The sequence below is a fragment of the Maniola jurtina genome, chromosome 3, assembly GCF_905333055.1.
Source record: "Maniola jurtina chromosome 3, ilManJurt1.1, whole genome shotgun sequence".
NCBI lineage: Eukaryota > Metazoa > Arthropoda > Insecta > Lepidoptera > Nymphalidae > Maniola > Maniola jurtina.
The window spans coordinates 1,778,018-1,799,272 of NC_060031.1; the positions used below are offsets into that span (position 1 = coordinate 1,778,018).

At 38.7% G+C, this 21,255-nt stretch overlaps 3 protein-coding genes across 5 annotated transcripts; 1 reads left to right on the forward strand and 2 right to left on the reverse strand.

Moving 5' to 3' along the window:
* The first annotated feature begins 13 nt into the window (after window positions 1-13).
* LOC123881117 (protein melted) lies at window positions 14-10,265 on the forward strand. Of its 2 annotated transcripts, none has more exons than XM_045929712.1 (13): window positions 14-385; window positions 3,027-3,281; window positions 3,711-3,915; window positions 4,385-4,644; window positions 4,770-4,916; window positions 5,167-5,324; window positions 5,728-6,029; window positions 6,272-6,358; window positions 6,973-7,112; window positions 7,294-7,756; window positions 8,179-8,447; window positions 8,945-9,226; window positions 9,655-10,265. In XM_045929712.1, the coding sequence occupies exons 1-13, from the start codon at window positions 281-283 to the stop codon at window positions 9,901-9,903; spliced, it is 2,922 nt and encodes a 973-aa protein (XP_045785668.1). In that variant the 5' UTR covers window positions 14-280; the 3' UTR covers window positions 9,904-10,265. The 2 variants fall into 2 exon arrangements, with proteins under 2 accessions (XP_045785668.1, XP_045785669.1); XM_045929713.1 differs by having other exon boundaries at window positions 6,976-7,112.
* Window positions 10,266-16,919: 6,654 nt separating this feature from the next.
* LOC123881144 (dual specificity protein phosphatase 19) lies at window positions 16,920-17,547 on the reverse strand. The gene has a single exon (XM_045929758.1). It carries the CDS (start codon window positions 17,518-17,520, stop codon window positions 16,942-16,944), a length of 579 nt encoding a protein of 192 aa, XP_045785714.1. The 5' UTR covers window positions 17,521-17,547; the 3' UTR covers window positions 16,920-16,941.
* Window positions 17,548-18,065: 518 nt separating this feature from the next.
* LOC123881131 (tRNA pseudouridine synthase-like 1) lies at window positions 18,066-20,999 on the reverse strand. 2 transcript variants are annotated; one of them, XM_045929737.1, is made up of 6 exons: window positions 20,864-20,999; window positions 20,650-20,778; window positions 20,252-20,461; window positions 19,483-19,578; window positions 18,784-19,024; window positions 18,066-18,301 (listed from the first exon to the last, which is right to left on the reverse strand). In XM_045929737.1, exons 2-6 carry the CDS (start codon window positions 20,709-20,711, stop codon window positions 18,071-18,073), a joined length of 840 nt encoding a protein of 279 aa, XP_045785693.1. In that variant the 5' UTR covers window positions 20,712-20,778; window positions 20,864-20,999; the 3' UTR covers window positions 18,066-18,070. The 2 variants fall into 2 exon arrangements, with proteins under 2 accessions (XP_045785693.1, XP_045785692.1); XM_045929736.1 differs by having other exon boundaries at window positions 20,851-20,994.
* Window positions 21,000-21,255: the final 256 nt, after the last annotated feature.

Sequence of the window (21,255 nt, forward strand, 5' to 3'; positions counted from 1 at the left end):
GATTGACGTTTGCGACAAGTCGAGTGTCCACAAAATTCGCTTTTCTTTGCTCAATTTTTCAGAACTAATTTCGCTATAAATTATCACTGCTCACTGGCGGAATTTCGATATTATTTTATTTTTGCTTCATTTCATTAGAAACGGCTTAAAGAAGTGTACTTAATCAAATATGGTTGGGATAGACCGAATGTTGGCCACCCGAAGTGTGTAGGTTGTGTGTATTGTGAGTTGTTTTTAAGTGGGCTAGGTGATATCTTGGAGCCAGATTTCTGCCAGCATAATGCACGAACTCCTCAAGCACGTGTTAACTGAACGGGATCTGACGAGAGCTGGAGACATCTTCGCCATCCCAGACTCTGATATCGTAGATGATTTGAATGAAGTGGTAAGTTACAGGACTTGTTTACGATTTCCATAGTTTCTAATTTCCAATACTCATTCAGAAATCTAGTGAAAGCTCTGTTATTTATTTAAACTATGACTAAACATTATAGTTTTCGTAGAAATTAAAATTTTATTTTTGTAAACTGATGTCTTTATTTTATGCCTAAGTTACAAATACTTTCACTATAGGTAAGGTGTAAGTAAGTAATATTATGTCTATAACTTAGTCAAAAACTGTTATAACATATTTTTTACATTTTCATTCATTCATCTTATTGCCAGTTAACAGTTATTCCTGATCTTGTGTTTATTTAGGTATATCTCCTGTTACCATACAGGGTATAACATATTAATTTATTGATCTAAAAACAAAGTTGGATTTAATGTAATAATGACTGAATGTTAAGGAAGAGATCATGGTAGTGATAAAGTCTCCCTTTGATTTTAAGTGTATCCTGTATTTTTATTCTTTCTAATATTTTAATAAGTACTTAATAAAGATGCCTTAGTTAAAGAAATAAATAATGACCCTTTTGAATGAATATAATGATTTTTTTTTAAATTAGGCACTATCCCATAACAAAATTACAAATTATAGAAACATAGATTATAATAATTACTAATCTATACTGCCATTATTGTAAATGCAAAAGTACATCTATCTGTTTGCTCTCATGACTCTCCCATCCATTTAACTGATTTTGGTACAGAACTAGCTTGCATCCCAGATTGGGTCATAGGATACTTTTTGTCCTGGAATATCAAAGATCCCACAGGAGATTTAAAATACCTAAATTCACAAGGATGAAGTCACAGGCATCACTTAGTATTATAACAAGTATACACAGTTCACCAATATCATCTTTGTACCTGCTTGTACTACTGTAAAGGCTCGATGACACTGGGCTAATTTACGAGCTGCTAGTTGGCGAGTTTAAAAGCTAGCGAGTGAGCGAGTAAGCGAGTGTCGATGACACACAAAACATTCCACTCGCTCACTAGCCAACTAGCTAGCGTGTTGACATTTTAGCTTTAACTGCCAAAATGCAGATGCTCGCAACTAGTTTACTAGCAGTGATGATGACACGTGGCTACTAGCTAGCTTACAGGCCAACACGCCAGCGAATAGCAAGTAAATTAGCCCGGCTTTCTATTTTTCAAGCAGCGTTTTTACAATCTGATAATCAAAAGCAGATTGTGAAAAAGCTCGATGACACGTGGCGAGTTTACAAGTTACAAGGCAGCGAGTTCGCTAGCAGCTTGTAAACTCGCCCCGTGTCATCGAGGCTTAACATAACTATACACTTGTATTTAAATGTGTGCACCCACATCTGATGATACAATGATGTATACAACTTGAAATTACATAGCACTAAATTCTCTATTAATAACTATTGACACAGCTTTCAAAACACCATTGATGGTAGTGAAGAAATTTATAAGTGATGATGCATCATGTAGTCAAGTAGGACAGATCTAAATGTATTGCTATCACTTTCTTAATGCTCTTTGTGGAAAAGGATAGTACTTTTAGAGCTGTCATTTTAGTTGAGAGATTGTTTACAACAGAATTGGCCATTTTATCTTGTTTTTGATAATAAATTACAAGTCATGATTTGGTTTGTTATGCAATTTACACAAATGGTGTGATCTTACTTGCAAGGTTTAAATGGTGAACAAATACTATAAAAAATATAAATTACATATATCTACTACTTAATACTAAAATTGTGTTTGTTTGTTCATCAATCTTGGTATAACAGAATGCCAGATCAACATGATTTTTTACATGGATATAGATAAAGACTTGGAATCTAAATCTACATAGATAAAGTCGTGGCATCATTCAGTTGTTTTTTTTTTGTCTCTCATCTGGCTTTACAAAGATTAGCCAATGTCAAGTTTGTAGTTATTTACAAGTTAGGGAAACTATATAAGTATGGACTTCATCTCTGCCGGCGCTCGCCGACACATGCGCGGCACCTCTTTAGAGCGCTTCCCACCAAAAAACACCAACTAACACAAAAACCAGTCACTTTCAACAAAAAAAACACTCCAAAAAGGCACAGCACGCGCACCAGCAAACGCCAACCCAGACGAAGTCTTCAGTTGTTAAATATAATAGAAATGTAGTCTTGCCCCACCTGAATCCAGTGGCTCCCTGTGATTCTTTTGATGTTATCTGCCCACATTGCACTTTTCGGTGTGAGGTTGTCATCAACCATCTTGGCACCCTAATGTGAACATGTACCCCTAATGTACCTAAAAAAAAAAATGCCCCACCCATTGCCACTTCTGCTTCACAAACCATTGAGCTGTGTTGGTTAATCTGGTTAAAGCTATTAAACATAGTTATATTTCTTTCACCATACATTAAGTATTTGAATAACTAAATTGCCAATTAGACTACATGATAAATAGAGCACTATTTGTCATGTAGTCTATCTAAGACCCTAGCCAGTGCTACAGAAAGGACCTCCTGTGTATAATTGCCTTATTTGAATTATACTTCACTAGTCAAGGGTCCTAATAATTCCTTATTGAGTTACAAGCTGTATTTATTGTGTCATAAAGTCGTAATAAAGTGTAAAGTGTGTAATAAAGTATAGTCTAATATACTTGATATATTATTTTGTTTCTAGCTTAAGCAGATAACAGACATATCTTCACGACCAGACTACATCAGGAACGATCGTGATCAAGCACTGATAGAGATATGTGTGACAAGAGTAACTTCCTGTATCAAAGAGACAGGGACGCTGGAGAAGTACTGTGGAGCCCTGGTGGCTCTGCTGGAGTCCTGCCTGCATCATAACCTGATGCCGGTGGGGCATCTGAGGGATGATGACCCGCCCCATGCCAAAATAGCCTCAGATGTTATAGCTTGTATTGTACTGGTAAGAACAACTTGTTATGTTTTGTTGAAATTTTTTTTTTTCTTGTCTGGCTTCACAAAGATTAGCCAATGTCAAGTTTGTAGTTATTTGTAACACAAGTTTGTTAAACTATACAAGTATGGACCCCATCTGTGTCGGCGCTCGCCGACATACGCACGGTACCACCTTAGAGCGTTTTCCAGACAGTTTTAACAAAAAAAAAACCACTCCAAAAAAGCAGAGCACGCCCGCCAGCTAACATCAACACAGACGAAGTCCGAAATAGTATTTTGATGTGGATTATTTTTTGCGCAATGAAAAACATTCCATTCTATTGTGTAAAACATTTCGCACGCGAATTTTTTTCCTAAAAACTTGGGGTCATTAATTATTGTATTTTCTTACATCAATGATCACATCTCGTATTTACGTCCGTAATTCAATATACAGGTCTCGTTTCCATTGCAAGCCGACAAGGAAACGAGCGGTAACGCGGATGTTATGGAACTGTTCCTGCCCGTCGCGGTCCAGTTCCTGCACAAAGGGAACAGGGAGATATCGCGGCACATGGCGCGCTACCTGTCCCTGGCCGCGGTGCATCACGCAGTCTTGCTGAAGCCTCACGTGCAGACTATCATGGACTCTATTATGTCAGGTATATGCTAGTTCACAGTACAGGAGCCATGGAACAGATCCTGGTCAACAGGAGCAGAAAAAGATTACGGCGATATGATGGACTCAACTAAGTCTAGTAATTTCTTACTCCTATGAACTAGTTTCAATATTTTACGTTCATTCGATAACCAAGTACTTCTTGCAAGTAGAAATCCTCTAAATTGAATATTGAAGCTCATGCCTCGAAATCCATACCGTTGTATATACCGATACATCGTCATCAACCCATCGGCGGCCCACTACTGATCACGCGTCTCTTCTCCGATTGAGAAGATTAAAAAGGTCATAGTTTGCTATGCTGGCCCAGTGCAGATTGGCAGACTTCACACATCTTTGAGAACATTACATGTGCGCAATTTTCGCTATTTAAGCTTTATGCCTTGAAATCCGTGCCAGTGCATATATCGATATGATGTAAGCCTCGTAACGTTATGTACCCCTGTTTGTAGGCAACTACCCGCTCTGCCGTATTCTGACCAACCTGTACGAAGTCTGCCCGGAGCCACTGGAAGGCCACGTCACGGCTCTAGTGTCGCTATTACCGCACGCTGAGCCGGTGGAAAAGAGCTCACTTTTCGCCCTCTTTGAACAAATAGCCGCGAGGCGACCGGAGGCGCTCAAAACTGCGATACCACAGCTGCTTTCGTATCTGTGCCCTAATACTGCCAACCAGAACGACCCAGGCTGTATGTGTATTGATCTCTTACAGGTGAGTTACTAAACACAGTTTACATGGTGTTAGAACTAAAGGAGCGATAAGTTTCCAGCATAATAAGTCATCAGACTTTTACGTTCTTGAAGTTATTTTATAACCATGTTGGTGGCTGGTCGCAGGTGGTTGCCCGCGTCAGTCGCAGCCGCGCGGCGCTGGTGTCGGAGCACACGGCAGCCGTCAGACGCGCGTCACGCGCGCCGCACGCCACGCCGCGCGTCACCGAGCTCGTGGCTACCATACTTGCTACACTTGGCTACACCAGCAGGGTGAGTGTGTAGATATACGTAGCACACGCAGGAAGGCACAAAATATAAATTTCTTTCTTCGTGGGTTTAAGCCAATACCAGATCTCGGGATAGGTCCCTCCTTGGTCACTCAAGCTAGCCGAGCTCACTCCAAAATCTAAGCACACCAGCCAGGTCGCAAAGGATTTCGAGGAGTGTTGCTGGAAAGCCAATGTAAGCTTCTCACAGATAGATGTAAAATCAGCCCTTTATAGTTAATCGTTTATTTCAGGAGCGTGCTCAAGAAGCGTTAAACTTTGTTGTGGAGCGACTGTCGGGCGCGGAGTGGCCGGAGCAGGCCGCGCTGATACGGGAGGCCACGGCGCTGTGTTCCGCATACCCGGCTCTCTTCACCGACCGGCTCCTGGCCGCCCTGAGAGCTAACCACAGGTAACACACCACGCGACCACTACAGGAGCGTTGGTTGACCTTTGTTGTAGAGCAACTGTCGGGCGAGCGCTGAGAGACAACCACAGGAAAGTTGGTGGAGTATAAATTACCTAAAACTACAGTAAAGACATCACTTCACTTGTGTTATGCTATTGTATGCGTCTAATAATAATAATTCATCCACATGAATTTAGGTTTTTAAAAATCTTGTGAATACCCAAAACAAAAATAGCATGATAATATGTCCATTCCTAAGAGGCATATTTAATTTTTTTTTCATATTCAGAGATCAGATATCTCTATACCAAAAAAATTTAAACAGATGGACCGTGCGTATACTGCATTTTATAACGTTAGTAGAACTTGGATCTAAGAATTGATTAATGGGAGTTTTCCATTACAGCAACAGACCAAAATCGACTCACGGCGAAGTCAATAGAACACCGGGTGGAGTCACAATCGTCAAACTTGGGGGTCAAAACTCCACAACCACCACCAACACCCCAGTGTCCGTGGGGTCAACCGTGTCCCCAACAGTGACGACAGCCCCGGTGTCCTTAGGGTCAACTGTGACCCCTGTCAGTACATCCGTGGCGCCGGTCACAGGGTACACGAGGCGGGCGAAATTGGGTGATTCGAGAAGTACGGGGCGATTGCATCCTGGGCCTAATTCACATAGGAGCATGACAAGGTTGAATGTTGCAGGTTAGTGACTAAAAAATATAAGTTTAGTGGTTTATACAAGACTACTTATAAAGTTTGCTTTGTTTTGAAAATATGTATATAAGTATGGGCAGATTGGGCACACTAAATACTACACTAGGAATAACGAAACTACATGGCAACTCTGCGCGTCACGTTGGACGCTAACAATATTTTGACTATTGCTATTCTTATGGATATTTTAGGATGATTTAATATTTTTAGGACTTGTTTCTTGTTTTTAGGTGGTTCAGTTGGAGGTCTTCACAAAAGCATGACGCGATTGTCATCTTCACAGCAAATTAACGCGCAGCAGAACATGACTCCACCCAGTGAGTATTTGAAAACCATAAATACACTTAATGTTTCAAGTCTCGATTCTAATGTCTTTCTTTGATGGGCAAATGTGCTCAATACTGTACGAACTTGAGGACAGCTGTAGTCCTCCAGTCTGGTAAAGTCATAGAAAACGCAACATTAACCTGCTTATAAGGCTGTCGACTGATTGCAGCTACTTATAGTAAAAATCGGTCAAGTGCGAGTTGGATACGCATATGGAGTGCTCCTTACCATCATACAAGAAATAACACTTTTTTTTCATGGCGACAATTTTGAATTTTTTTGAAACATTCTGTGGAAATTTCAAGTCTCTACCTATTATGGTTCACGAGACACAGCCCACTGACAGACAGACGATCGCACGGACGGACAGCAGAGTTTTAGGTTGAAATCTATCGACTCTACCTATCGCTCACTTTGACTTTGCTCAGACTTAAGTTTCAGTTAAAACGAGACAAACTTATGCCAGCGGTATAACGCTGTCTCGTTTTGACAGTGTCTTAAGTCTGGGCAAAGTCAAAGTGCGCTCTGTACATCTCAGCCTTAGTAAAAGGGTTCCGATGGCACCATTCGGGGACGGAACCCTAAAAATGTCTATATATTTTAGTAGTGGGCAGCAAGCCGACGGTGGCGAAGGCCGGCAGCGGCGGCGCGGTCACAGTCACCACCATCTCCCCGCCGCTGGCCCCACGCGTGGCCTCCAGGCACCACCACCACAATATCATCATCGGACCAAACACTGCCACGGTAAGCACTGTTGTAGATTTTTAAATCATATTATAGATGGATGATGCCCACGATTTCGTCTTTTAAAATCCCATGGGGACTCTTTGATTTTTTGGGATAAAATGTTGCCCATGTCCTTCCCCGGGATGTAAGCTAACTCTGCACCAAACATTAAAATCAAAGCAACTCCTCTTTGTTACAGAACTCCGGACCCACAGTAATCCCCGGCCCGCCGTCGCTCCCAACACAATCCATATCCGTTAACCCTCTAACGGGCAAGTCATCCGACGCGCTCATACCCACGTCAGTCTCCATACAACATTCCAACACCGCTCTCGGACAAGTCTCAGTGATCACCTCGACGCCTAGCACCGGACCCGTCCTGACCCAAACCTGCGGGTCGGGGCCAATCGCTGTCGGCTCCAACCCGATCCCGATCGGCCCCGTCACTGTAACCTCCCGACGAGCGAACAACACCAGTGTGACGATGATCAACTCTAGCAACTCGAATAACTCCAACTCGAATCACAGGATAAGCGTTTTCGAGCCGTATCCCATGAGAGACACGGTGCAACACTTCTGTGAGAAACATTTGGATAAAATTAAGGCGTACATGGATAATGTATCGCTGAGGATACCACCGCCAGCTAAATGCACGATTGAAGGTGAGTACCTACTTACTATTAAGGAGTGTTTGAAGATTTTGGCATTCAAACATAGAATTTTGTGATCATAAAAACGTACATTTGAAATAATTGTATAACATATGACTATGTCAAAGTCCTACGAAAAATGCATGTGCCCAGGTGCATAGAATACGAATACTCGTGCCCGCCATGTTCGAAATTCTAATATGAACGGCGATGCACTGACAATGTGTATATTCCATGATAATTTTATTTACAGTTCAGTACGGCCAAGGCTAGAACCCAGAGCTGTGAAGCCAGCCTGCATTGTATTATGATGGAATTTTTAAAGTATCATCTTTTATTTATGATTGACAAGCAACTGTATCTTTTTATACATACCAATTGTAGCTTTTTGTTTGTATAATTCGTATATTTACCCTGTACCTCCTTTCATTTAGAACGGAGATCAAAGAAGCAAGCCCGGCTATCCTTCGCATGCGGTCGTCGCGGGCCGCACTGCCTGTACGCGCGAGCGGCGTTCTCGATGCGGACGCGCGCGCCGCGGGTGTGGATACACCTTATGTTCCTGGCGTTACAAGCGCGTCACGCCGCGGCCTTGTCTTCCAGAGATCCTACCGTGGCCAGCTTGAAACATTGCTGGGACATCCTCAAGTGTGAGAACAAGACCTTTCTCACACTAGTCACTGGCGCATTTCCTGGACTTAAGGTATGTACCGTCATCCTTGTAACCTTCATCTTTTTCTAATTTCACGGATTAATTTTTTAGCTTAGATGGCGTAATACATAAATATTCATCTATAGAATAGCGACAGTTGCCAAATCCAAGTTGTCCTGCTGATTTGGTTAAGCCAAGTCATAGGGTTCTTAACTTTCATTCCATATAAGATTTGATAGATAAGATGCGATTACAAAACGCGCTATAGCATATACCTATGGATAGAGCACTCCTTATATCACTTGAAGCAAATGCTTACTTGTCGTTATCCCTCTTCGACTGCAGAGCGAGAGTGACAGGTTGAACACCACTGGGGTCCAACCTTTCGTATCAATGGATCTTCCTTAAATTTTTTCTTTTTACACTAACAAGCTAATCAGTTTATGTCCTTTATGTGATGCAAGCTGGTCAAATTTTTGCATATATACAGAGGAAACATAAAAATTCTGTCTCTGAAATATCTTTTTAGTCCTTTGTTTTCCCCACAGGAGCAAGAAATGTTACTAAACGAACTCCGAGCAGCGGGTTTCTTTGACGTTTTTGAAGTCAATTCCACCCGAACGGATGGGGGTAGCTTGCCTCCAACCCAGGCCACCTGGGGGTGTTTCCTCTGCAACCACCCCGAGCGGGCCGTGGGCTTCCTGGCGGCGGACGGGCAGCCCGTGATAGAGGGGCAGCTGAAGGAGAAGAAGGGCCGCTGGAGATTGTTTAGGCGATGGCGTACGAGATATTTTACGCTGTCAGGTGCCCATCTGTCGTGTAAAGGAGCGGTAAGTTTATTAGATGATGCAGGTAACTTCGCCGATGTGGATTGTATGTAGGTTTTTTAAAAATTCAGAAACGTAGCAGACAGACAGACTATCCCATATGATATTCAGGTGGATTCTTTTGAAGAAACAAGCATAGTGTCTGTTTAATTTTCTCGCTCACACATACCTATGGGTACGCATTACGAGTACCTTTGATTGGTGTGTTTCATCGCTGCGTTCGTTAGTTTCACTTTTTGCAAGATAAGTCTCCTCCTATCCGAAACATTGAGTTTTGAAATACCTACTCTTTTTTGATTAAGCCTCTACGATTGCTTATTTAGAGATTTCAATCTTATTTCAATAAATAAGTCATTTTAAATGTATAGACTTAGGCCTGCTGAGAATTTCCTGTTTATCTTCCTTAACAAGCTATCTATTTGCGTTTTCAGAGTGGAGGCGAGAGCATAGACATCAACCAGATCCGATCAGTCAAAGTGTCTCGGGGAGCGCGCAACATTCCAAAAGCCTTCGAAATCTTCACGGGAGACCAGACCCTCATCCTCAAGCCCAAAGACGGTAAGAACGCGGAGGAGTGGGCCCAGTGCCTCAGTATAGCCGTGGCCCACTCCCAGGCCAGGGACGCCCCGGCCAAGGCCAACAGTCTCCCCGCGCGGGGACTCACGCTCAAAAGCTTCTGACGACTGCTGCCCAAGGCCAAGTTTTAGGCCTCATTCTAATTGGACTGGCCTTTGAACTTTGACCAGTTTGGCCAATGCGGGAAATAGCCGTGAAATTCAGTGGATGGAAGCAAAGCTTCTTACGCCTTGTAAAACGCATTCAAACTAATAATATAAAACCTCTATTTATCAAATGTCAATTGAAAATTACCTCTTTAGTATGTCCTTAGTTTGAACGCATTTATTCTGTCTCATTCATTCATATTGGCTGCCCAGCAACAATACGCGCTGCCCAGCCAATATGCGTTTCATCGCCGCGTTCGTTCATTTCACTTTTTGCAAGCGGAGCCCTGCATCCCAAACGTTTTTGAAATACTCTATTTTGATCACGCCTGCACTATGATTACTTACTGCACTTATTTTCTGAAGAAAGGACAATGTTGTGAAATTATTGTTGCACTTAACGCCATGTACTTAAAAGTTATTTTACGATAACATAAGACATTTATGATTTACTTAATTTTATTACTAGGATAGCAAATTATATTGTGTATAATACTGGTTGTACTTAATATTAGAATTTAGGATATACCTATATTATTATGTACTTTTAAATGTCATACTAACCGAAGAGTGAGTGGTTTGCTCAAAGTAACTAATCTTAAACAATAAAAATACAATAATAGATATTCCATTTTGAGAAGAATATTAGCTTTTTCGAATTATTATTAATAAAAAATAAATAAATAAAAAACTTGCCATCCTGCCAATACTACAAAAATTATATAAACAATTATTATCCTCTCCAAAATAATGTACAAGTAAGCTTTTAATTTGTAGTACAAAAAACTTGCTTAGTTCTGTATTATTTAAACATCTTTGATAAATTCTAGTTTCACATTCTACCGCCACGAGCGCTGTTCTATCTTACTGTACTATTAAGGGGTGTGTATTATTAAGGGGGTTTTTTAAGATACAGATTTATTTTTTGGGATCTTTTAATCAAGAAGTAAGTATATGAGTTTGTATGCAGAGGTTACTACGCAATTAATGAATCGATTTTGAAAATTCTTTCACTGTTAAATAGCTGCATTGTCTCCGAGCGCTGTAAATTGTATCATAAAATTATAGCAAAAACCGCGGGCAAAAGCTAGTTACGAGCTAGCGAGTAAACTTTTTTCCGTAGATCTAAACAACAATAATGACTATCAAGTTTGAAGTTGCACCCAAAATGTTTTATTCAAAATCAACAATCTGAATATACAGCTATTCTTTTTTAAGGACACATTTTGACAGAATATCGCTAATTTTAAAAATAATATATCAGTTGTTTATAGGGTACAAATGATACCTATCCAATCGTTGGTCCCAATTATCTATCAACCAACATTAAAAAATTGAAAGTTTGCGCGAAGTGACAATGGCAGCGATTCCAATGTTTTCCTCTAAACTAGATTTAGAGTATCTTTTTCTTTTTAATATTGCTAAAAAACGACGGAAAGACTTAGTGCATTCTACATACAATAGGCTCACGACTGGCACCTAAAATCAGGAGGTTTGACAGTTCTAAAGTAAACTAGGTTTGTCTATCCTTTTTTTATCACATTGGTAAGAAAAAGATGCGACTACTCTAAAATTTTGTTGCGCTCAGAATCAGTACCAGTGCACGTTGTCACCGATTGGGTTTTGATAAAAATGTAATATCAAATGCTTATTTAATTTTGGTTTTTGTGTACATTAGAAAACTACCCTCCCCAACTGCTGATAGGTGGTCGCAACTTTCCGGATCTGAAACAGACCAATCAAAATCGAATTTGCGAAGATGTGAGTGAAGCTAGCCGCAGGTGTGCGCCTATTTAGGGTTGCAGATGGTGTAGATGTTGAATGTTCCATTTCACGGTAACCACTCAGTCTTGGTTGTAGTAGTGAGTGTACCGATAAGCGTTAACGCATTTGTGTGCGTAACGTTAACCGCGTCGCGATCGCAACTGAGCGCCACGCACACTATAATAATATGTACGTGCGCACTCACACAAACATAGCCAAACAGTCTTCGCGAAATAAAACATCTTTAATAGAGAAAACATCGCATATTATAGCGACTACGATTATACGGGCATTTTACTTTAAATATGTATATTGACGATTTTATTCTACGGTTCGACAAGGCTCTTTTGGCGCGTGGCCAAAATCGAAACTAAAGCCGCCATCTAGAGAAGTGCACTTGTTGATAGTTCGCTGTGTCGGCAACCGGCATAAAGCGACAACTGCGCCCTTACTCAAGTGCCAAAAGAGCCTTGTTGGACTGTTCCTACAGTTAGATCGCATCCATAACATGACAGCTGAATTTTAGATTTTAAGAATATTACTTAATATATAGTCATTATAATTATTGATAATGATAAATAATATAAAAGACAAAATGATATACTTACCACATATTATATTTTTAACATAATTTAGCCTAGTATGATAAAAGTACAATAATTTTTTATAATTGTTTTTTTTTTGTAGGTTACTTGTATGAATATATTGTTGAGTATTCAATTTATGAAATTGACAGTTGTTTATTGAATAATACATATTGTTTATCTGTATATTTAGATGATTTTATGAACATATTGAGGTGTTATAAGGTCGAAGAATGAGTGCTGGTCATAGATGTACTTAAAAAACTTTGGATACTTAGCACAGACCCATAAGTCTAACTCACGAAGTAGAAGTAAAACCTAAGTACATACTTGAAGCAAAGACCTACTTATTTCCATCCTATTTCGACTGCCGAGCGAAAGTGAAAGCGAGAGTACCCCACTGGGATTCGATCTCTCGCTCTAATTTGCTAGTCTAAGTAGGAAAGCGATAAGTAGGATTTTTTTCTAAGTAGGTACTACGAGTGCCCAATCCAGGTATATAGTATAGACTCATGGTCTAACTACACTGGTGCGCTTTCAACTTTCTTTAGATGCATGCGCTAACTACCAGACGTATGCGTGTGCATGCATCAAACCCTGTGGTGCACGCACCCACGCATTCTCTTCCTCGTTTGTGACGCACATGCAACACGCGCAACTTCAACATAAATTAATACTACGCATACAGACCGTTTACTATAACTTGTCCCCTGCCGTCATGTTGACACCATTGCTTTGTTTGCTTTATTCCTTAGATCTTAGGGTCTATTATTGTGTGATTTACAATGGTGCCAACATGACATCAGCAAGTTTTAGTGAACCACCTGTAGAATGTATAGTGCGTTTCATCGAATAGTACCTATGGTGTAATATTGGCTCCCCTGTCTGTCCAAGTCATTGGCACCATATTTGCTTAAGAAGACGCAGATTTTGTTTATTTTCATTTGATTTTCCTGAATGAATGAAATGAAAATCAAATGAAAATAAACAAAATCTGCGTCTTCTCATGCCAATATGGTGCCAATGACCACCCAACAGACAGGGGAGCCAACATAACGCCATAGGTACTATTCGATGAAACGCACTATAGATGTGATCTATTGCATGCATAGCTTCAGAATTTTACATGACAGATACCTCTACATACAGTCTACACAGTCAAAAGCTCACCAATGTAACTAGGCCAATTAAACATATTTTTTTTCGAAAAGTATAATGTTTTAGGTACTTGCTTTTATTTTAATGTATTTTTCTAATTAACTATTGACAAAATTGAAACAAAGGCGATTATTACTATGTTTATGTGATTCGAAATTGACATTCCGGTTGTTGATAATATGAAATTACCTATTGTGGTCTCAAATCAACAAAATGGTTGTTATAAATTATAATTTCTTTTTTTTGACTAATGTTGGTTTTGGCCCTATACAGGCGTGCTATGGTTTATATTGGACTGTAAAATATATTTTTTTATTGAAAAATCATTGCAACTTTTGAATGTACTTAACCTATGTTTAATGTTTTAAAAATTTGAATGATGTCTATAAGTAACTACCACTTTATATTAATCAATAGAAACTGAATCATTGCTTTAAATGAAAAATTGCTTTACACGGTTTTAGATATAATAATTCAAGCTTTTTCAGCAGCACTTTATATTGTTAATACGAGACTTTTTTACATATTTGTATTATTAAAATGACAAATAGGTTAAGTTTAATATTTAAGTTATAATCCAATGACTGTGCCAAGCTATACAAAATATAGCTATAAAAATATACTGTTTTCATATCATCCGTCAAGTTAGCGTACACCGAATATTTGGGACATTTAAGCTAATCACATATTATAATGTGTGCATACATTTTGAAAACACGTTCGCCATGTTTGCTCTATATTGTGTCAACTGTCATGTCCAAAGTTCAATTTTAGTCTAAGGGTAAATTGTACTTTGGACTTCGTCTGTGTTGGCGTTTGCTGGCGCGCGTGCTCTGCCTTTTTGGAGTGTTTTTTTTTGTTTGTTTTTTTTTTTTTTTGTTAAAAGTGGCCTGGTTTTGTGTTTTACTGGTGTTTTGGTTGTAAAACTGACTGGGAAGTGCTCTAAAGAGGCGCCGCGCGTGTGTCGGCGAGCGCCGGCACAGACGAAGTCCATACTTATATAGTTTCCCTAACTTGTAAATAACTACAAACTTGACATTGGCTAATCTTTGTAAAGTCAGATGAGAGTGAGAGAGAAAAGAAACTGTACTTTTGACATATCCGTTGACACATAGACCAATTTTATTATTATAGTATTGGGTTCTCAAAATGTATGCATTATATCGACTTTGATTGACGTCATTTGCATGTGTGTACTTTCATAAGTGAGTCAGCATAGTAAGATAAAAAGATAGCGACTAAAACGGCGTAATTGCGCAATTTAAATTTTACAGGAAGATATAAAATCTAAATGAAAATTAAAATGAATTAGCAGTTATAGGCCTTTTGCTTGCAAATGAGTTTAGTTATAATCGAAGTAACGAACTTTGGACTCAAGGTTTAAGTAGTTTTTTCTTGGAAATCACTTCAGATTTGTGGCCAAAAACGTCTATATTAAAAATAAGTATGATCAGTAGCTTAATTACACCGCTTGTTCGCTGACTCCTCAAATTATGGTATAATAATTTATTATGCCTTTTGCAAAGTCTGAAATAATTTCAGGTTCACTTTTATAATTCGAATATTTGACATATTGTGACGATTTAACATTCTACCGCCCTTTAACTAAAAAGCCGCTAACTACAAAAAATAAATATTTTTCGAGTTATCCATAAAAAACTTGAGAACTTTCAAAAACTGATGTTCCTGAAGAAGGTTACATAGGTTTATAGTCATTATTTTTGAGAACTCCTACTTGGACTACTCCTACTTTGAGAACTAATTGGAGGCTTAAATATTTTTTCTGCTTACGGCTTTTTAGGTTTTGCAGTTTACAGCTTTTTAGTTAAAAGATGGCAGCATTGTTGGATAAAACAAACCCACTTCTAAGCTGTATTTTAGCCCTTAAAGTAACCTTTGATTAGTCACTTCATATTGTATTCCATTGAAGCCATTATAAAACCAGTTATTTCTATCCCACCGTAATCTCCAGCTTAGCAATTTTAGTGGGTGCATGCTTTTATTCGCATGGGCTTCAACTCTATAAACCTTATATTCGTATTTAGAGGTTTGTCAAAGTCGGCACCGTCGTTTTTCCTGTACATCAAAGCTGTATAAGAAAAATTATTGAAGAACTGCAATGGCGGCGGTGCAAGTATGTGTGAGTGGAATAACACAAGTAATGGCGGCCGATGGGCTTATTAGTGTAAATGTGTGCGTGACCCATTGTACTTACACGCGCGAGCTGGCTCATTGGAATGCGTCGTCATGGTGTCCAGCGTAGCAAGTACTAGTGTATCATCTATGGTCCAGCGACAATCCGTCCGCCCTTTTTTATTCGTCCATGGTTAGCAAACTAATGCCATAACGCAAACCTCTGAATACGGTCTTGATCAAAATACCATATTTTATTCATATCATAACAAATGTAACTACTTATGATGTTGGTGCTATATATTCTTTATAATGTTGCTAATTCAGCCGGAATTATAAATGCATAAATCTCTAAACTACATTGAAGGTACGTTATTTTTTTTTAATGATGCCCGCGTTGCAAGTTTCAACCTGGATCTTATTATTGTTTTTCAACAAGGCTGTTGTCATTAAGCGCAAGCCTACCTTGCAATAAAAAAGTTAAACATTAGAACCTGACTACTACCCGCGAACTGCTGATAGATAGCGATGGACATAATCTATACATACAATAAAATTGTAGAAAAGTGGTGTCTGTACAATGGAAATATATAAAAAAAAATAGCAGGGGTTGTTATTATATCGATGCCGGACCCGAAATTGTAATTAATTTTTTTTTGTCTGTTTGTCTGTGTGTTTGTGCACGCTAATATCAGAAACGGCTTATTCGATTTAGATACGGTTTTCACTAATATATTGTAGTAAGCTTCACTTAGGATTTAGTGTTTATTTCATGTCAATCGGTTCATAAATAAAAAAGTTATGTCAATTTAAAGAATCACGGCGCCTCGCGCCTGAGCGTCCGTGGCTATATAAAGCGCGAAAAGTCACTATTCCACGCGAACGAAGTCGCGGGCACAGCTAGTGTAGTATAAAAACTTCAAAATGGCCGCCAAAAAATTTAAGTGTTGTAATTTGTTGTACGATCGTACAACAAATGTCAAACAAGTCCAACTTGCATTTGAGCGATTTTTTGGCAGCTAACAACGATGATAACTAACTTCTCGACAGATTGCAGATAGATTTAATATTCATTTCCCGCGTCAGTTTAGAGAATTTTGTACGACCGTGGCATCAATTTGACCGTACCTTTGTGGAGCGCTTCCCGAGTGTTCATCATATAGAATAAGATGTTATTGCAGTTTGCGTTCACGACTGAGATCGTACTTAATGCCTTATTTATTAGAAATAAAGTTCTGTTTTGAAATTCTGGTGTTATTATTTATTCTCTTTAAAGTTCTGTATCATGTATCTAACAGATAGGTAAAAAAAAACAATTGTTCAACATTGTTTATTGTAGCTGTATAATACCTTAACATTAATGTTTTAAAACATTTCCAGGATCCAAACATTGTAACTGTTTCCTAAACCCAGCATTTGGCTGTATCGCTGGCCGTTTCGTCTTCACCAAATCATAGGCTTCGTTAAAACTCATTCTCTCATATTGCATCAAATAAGCAATCGCAACCATAGACGTTCGCGAAACTCCCGCGTTGCAATGTACTAACACATTCCTCTTATTGTCTATACAATTACGTATAAATGGCAAGCAATCAACCAAAACTGGTGTTATATCAGATTCTGGTAAATCTAAAACTGGTATAAACTTGTGTTCTACATTAGATATATCAACATCTATGCCTAAACTTACAACGCAACTTATGTTATACTTATCCAAAACACTTTTAACAGCACAATCTTGCGAGCCTATGTACAAATAGTCTATAATCAAAGCTGGGGTATCATCTGGTTTAGTATCTACAATGAAGCCGTAAGCGTTTGGTTCGAGAAATGTTCCGGAACCTTCTACATATTTCACTCCGTCTGCACGGGTAACCACAGTTTCGGTGCCCTTGAGACGGTCTTTTTGTTTCTTGAGTTCACTTAAGAAACTCATTTTTAAATAGTTATAAAAAAATTATTATTATAAATCGTAAAGACCTCGGACCAACGCATAAGCGACGCGTATTGTCTGGCGCTTTAGACTTTCTGGAGTTCACTAGGTTTTTCACTCCTATCATGATTTTATTGTCATTTGTGGTAACGTCCTATGGGCCGCGTATAGTGGACCTCTTACGCATTCCAGTAAGAAGCTATGTTTATTAACCTTTTGAGTAAACTGCTACGGCAAAGTAAGAGTATAAGTACCTACATAATAAATGCAAAATTATAAAGCAGTAAGCACTAAACTTTTTCAAATTTTTAGTTGTCTCAAGGTGTCCATATTATTGGGATCACTTTAAGTAATTTTATGCAAAGTAAATTTGGCATTTTTTTAATAAATTATGTTTCACTTGTTGTGACTAAAAGCCTTCCCTAAAAGATAAAGTTTAACCCAGTAAATCAAATTCACTTTCGCTCAGAGTGATCACAGTTGACCCAGTGAATCAAATTCACTTTCAATTTTAGTGATCAAAGTAATTCACTTTCACTTTTATTGTAATTAATCAAACTTCACTTTCAATGCCTTCACTGACGTTGGTTAGGTTCTTCTCTGGATCATAAACAAGGTCTTCTGGGTTGTATTCTACATTGCACAGGTACAAACCGTCGGGTGGACAGTTCTGTATGAACGTGTGCCACGAGTGCTTCGAGGGTATTTGTAGCATCACTTTAACATCATCTGGCTCCAGCTTTACGATAGCTACGGATATTAGTGTGCCTATCATACGACGTATCTGAAATATTGTTTAAAAGTAGCGATTAAAAAGTGGTGATAGCCAAGTGGTTAAGATGTCCACATCCTATTAGGGGGGTCGAGACTTCGATAGCGGACACGCACCTATAACTTTTCACTGTTATGTGGCATTTAGTTAAATATCTCCTGCTTTAACGGTGAAGGTAAACATTGGAAGGAAACCTGCATGTGCAAGAGCTCCTCATAATAATCTCAAAGGTGTGTGAAGTATGCCAATCTGCACTTGCCCAGTGTGGTGGCTTATGGCGAAACCCCTTATCATACTGAGAGGAGAACCCGTGCTCAATAGTGAGCCGGTAATGGGTTGACGATGTTAACTGAGTCGAGTTGGGGTGGAAGACCTTTATCGATCCTGGGCGAAACTCAAGAGTGAACTAGAAATTTAATAAAACAGTTAGGAGCATGACATGAGTTTTTCGAAAGCCAGCGAGAAACTCGGCGGTTGCTCTTCAGTTGTCATACCTGATTATGTACAAAAGCCTTTCCTTTGATCTCAATATCCCAATAATTGAAACAGTTCTCTATCCCAGTACTGTAGGCAGTAGTACTAGGGCGGCCTGGTGCTACTACTATGGATTTGATTTCTCTACGATTGTGTTTGTACTGCAGTAGCTTATCGAATTTCTTGAAGGTTGTGAAATCGTGGTAACCTTCTAAGTGTTTAGCGCCTTCTTTGAATCGTTCAATGTCAAACTCTTGGTGTCTATGGAAGAAAACATCATTTTGTTTTAAATTATTCATTAATTTGTGGTTGGAAAAAAATAAAAACTCATTTTTGATCCAAAAACAGTTTATAAAGCAATTTTGAAAAGTGAGTGGTATGTTACTGGTTTACTGGTAATTTAAAGTTTAAAGTTTACTGGTAAATAAAGATAATAAAAATCCCTGATTCCGTGGATTCTTGGGTCACAAAATGGAGAAATAAGTTTGAGTACAAAAAAACATGCTGAACCTGTATAACCACCCTAGGGTGTATGCTCGGAAACATGTGTCCATCTATGCTTCCCAGACTAAAATACACAAATTCCGATAATCCATCCTATTCGGCCTGGTTAGATGGACGCACGTATTTTCGAGTATACACTTTTGGGTGCTAGGTTTTAGGGTATTCACCTTAAAACCTAGCCAAATGGAATAAGCCAAAAAACAAATTACATCTACCTTAGAAAGTGGCATCTCTTCCATTCCTCTATTGGTACGAAAGATGATAGGGCAGTGTTCTCTTCTATAACTAAGTCAGGTTTTAATACTGCTAATCTGAAAGGATGAGAGATTTTACAGTTAACTAATTTATTGATATTTCATCACCAAATCAACCCGTCACCAGCCCACTACTGAGAATGGGTCTCTCAGACTAAGAAGGGGTTAGATAATAATCCATCACACGGGCGAAGTGCAGACTGGCAGACTTTACACACTTTTAGACCTTTTTACATTATAGAGAACTCTCAGGCATGTAGGTTAATTTTATTTTATCATTCGTTAACCCATCACTGGCCGTTCTGAGGATAGGATCTGCTCACAAAAGCATACTAGTCAAGTGCAGATTGGCAGATTTCACTCACATCCGAGAATATTATGAACACCTTTTTTTTTTGTTTTAATTATATAGACTAGTGCTTGGCTGCAATCAGACCTGTTAGCAAGTGATGATGCAGCCTAAGATGGAACACGCTTGCCTAGAAGTTGTCTATTCACTCCTGACTTGAAGGTACCTATATTATAGGTGGAAGGGAAAACTGATGCCAGAAGGGTGTTCCAGCATCAAGCAAGAAATAATGTTTTTCTTCACCAAGCAAGTAATATTTAATTGATAACTACAAAAAGATCTGAGTATACACATCATGTATACTCAGAACTTCAAAAATTTGTGAATCATGGACTTCCACAAAGTGACAATCACTTCTATACAACATTTGTACTTAGTTACCTGTAGAGATAGGTTCTAGACAAAGCATTGAATCTAGCACTGAAGTTGTCGTTGACCCTCAAGCATTTCCTCACTAATATACTGATGTCATTTTTGAAGAAGAACTTGTTCATTTCATATGTGACATAGTGCGTTTCATATATATTTTCTCCCTTTCGTTCCAAGTCAACGTGGGCACTTGAGTTTAATGCATGTACTCCGCCATCTGTGCTATTAAGTAATAGAGATTTGTGTGTATTAATGTATGTAGAATGTTCAATGTAGATAGTAAAAGTATCCATTAAATATTTTTTATATAGTACATCGAGGTACCGTGGACGTGTAGTAGTTAGAATCGGTTTGAAAATAATGTTAAAAATTTGCGATGCCTTACAATCAATTCACGAAAAGTTACTTACCGGCTTGAAAGAGTGAGGTTAGGATAATTCACAGGCCTTATTTTGAGTAGAGCCAATTCCATTAAGCCTTGCACGCTTTCAGGATCAGGATAGTTGCGACCTTCTTTAAGCCAGAGCTTCTCAGAAGACCTGTATGGACAGGAACTTATTCAATTACTTAGAGAAATTACAAGGTGTAGAGGTTATTTGTTGTAAACTGACCTGAATTTCGTACCTATGTAAGAAAAAAATGTGAGATATCTTGCTTTCATTATTAGCTCAAAATATAAATGTTTCCATAATCAATTTCAAACAAGCTTGCGAGAATCTGAAAAAAAAAACAATAAACAGGCAACAGCTGATATTTATCTTCTGTCACTGTCATCAGCACTCAGCAACCATGATGGCATAGAGTAGGATTATATTAGGGTATGATGGTATGATGGTGCCAGCTGTCAGAGTTGTAAAGCACTGTTTTTCGCTCAGAAATAAATTAAAATAATGTAGTTTTTTCAAATTAATATTTTCTCAATTTTAGTTATTTGAATTTACCATTATTTGAAAATTAGTAATCAAGATAAGGAATCACTTACTTTTTGTAATACGGCAGTTGGACTTTTTGAAAAG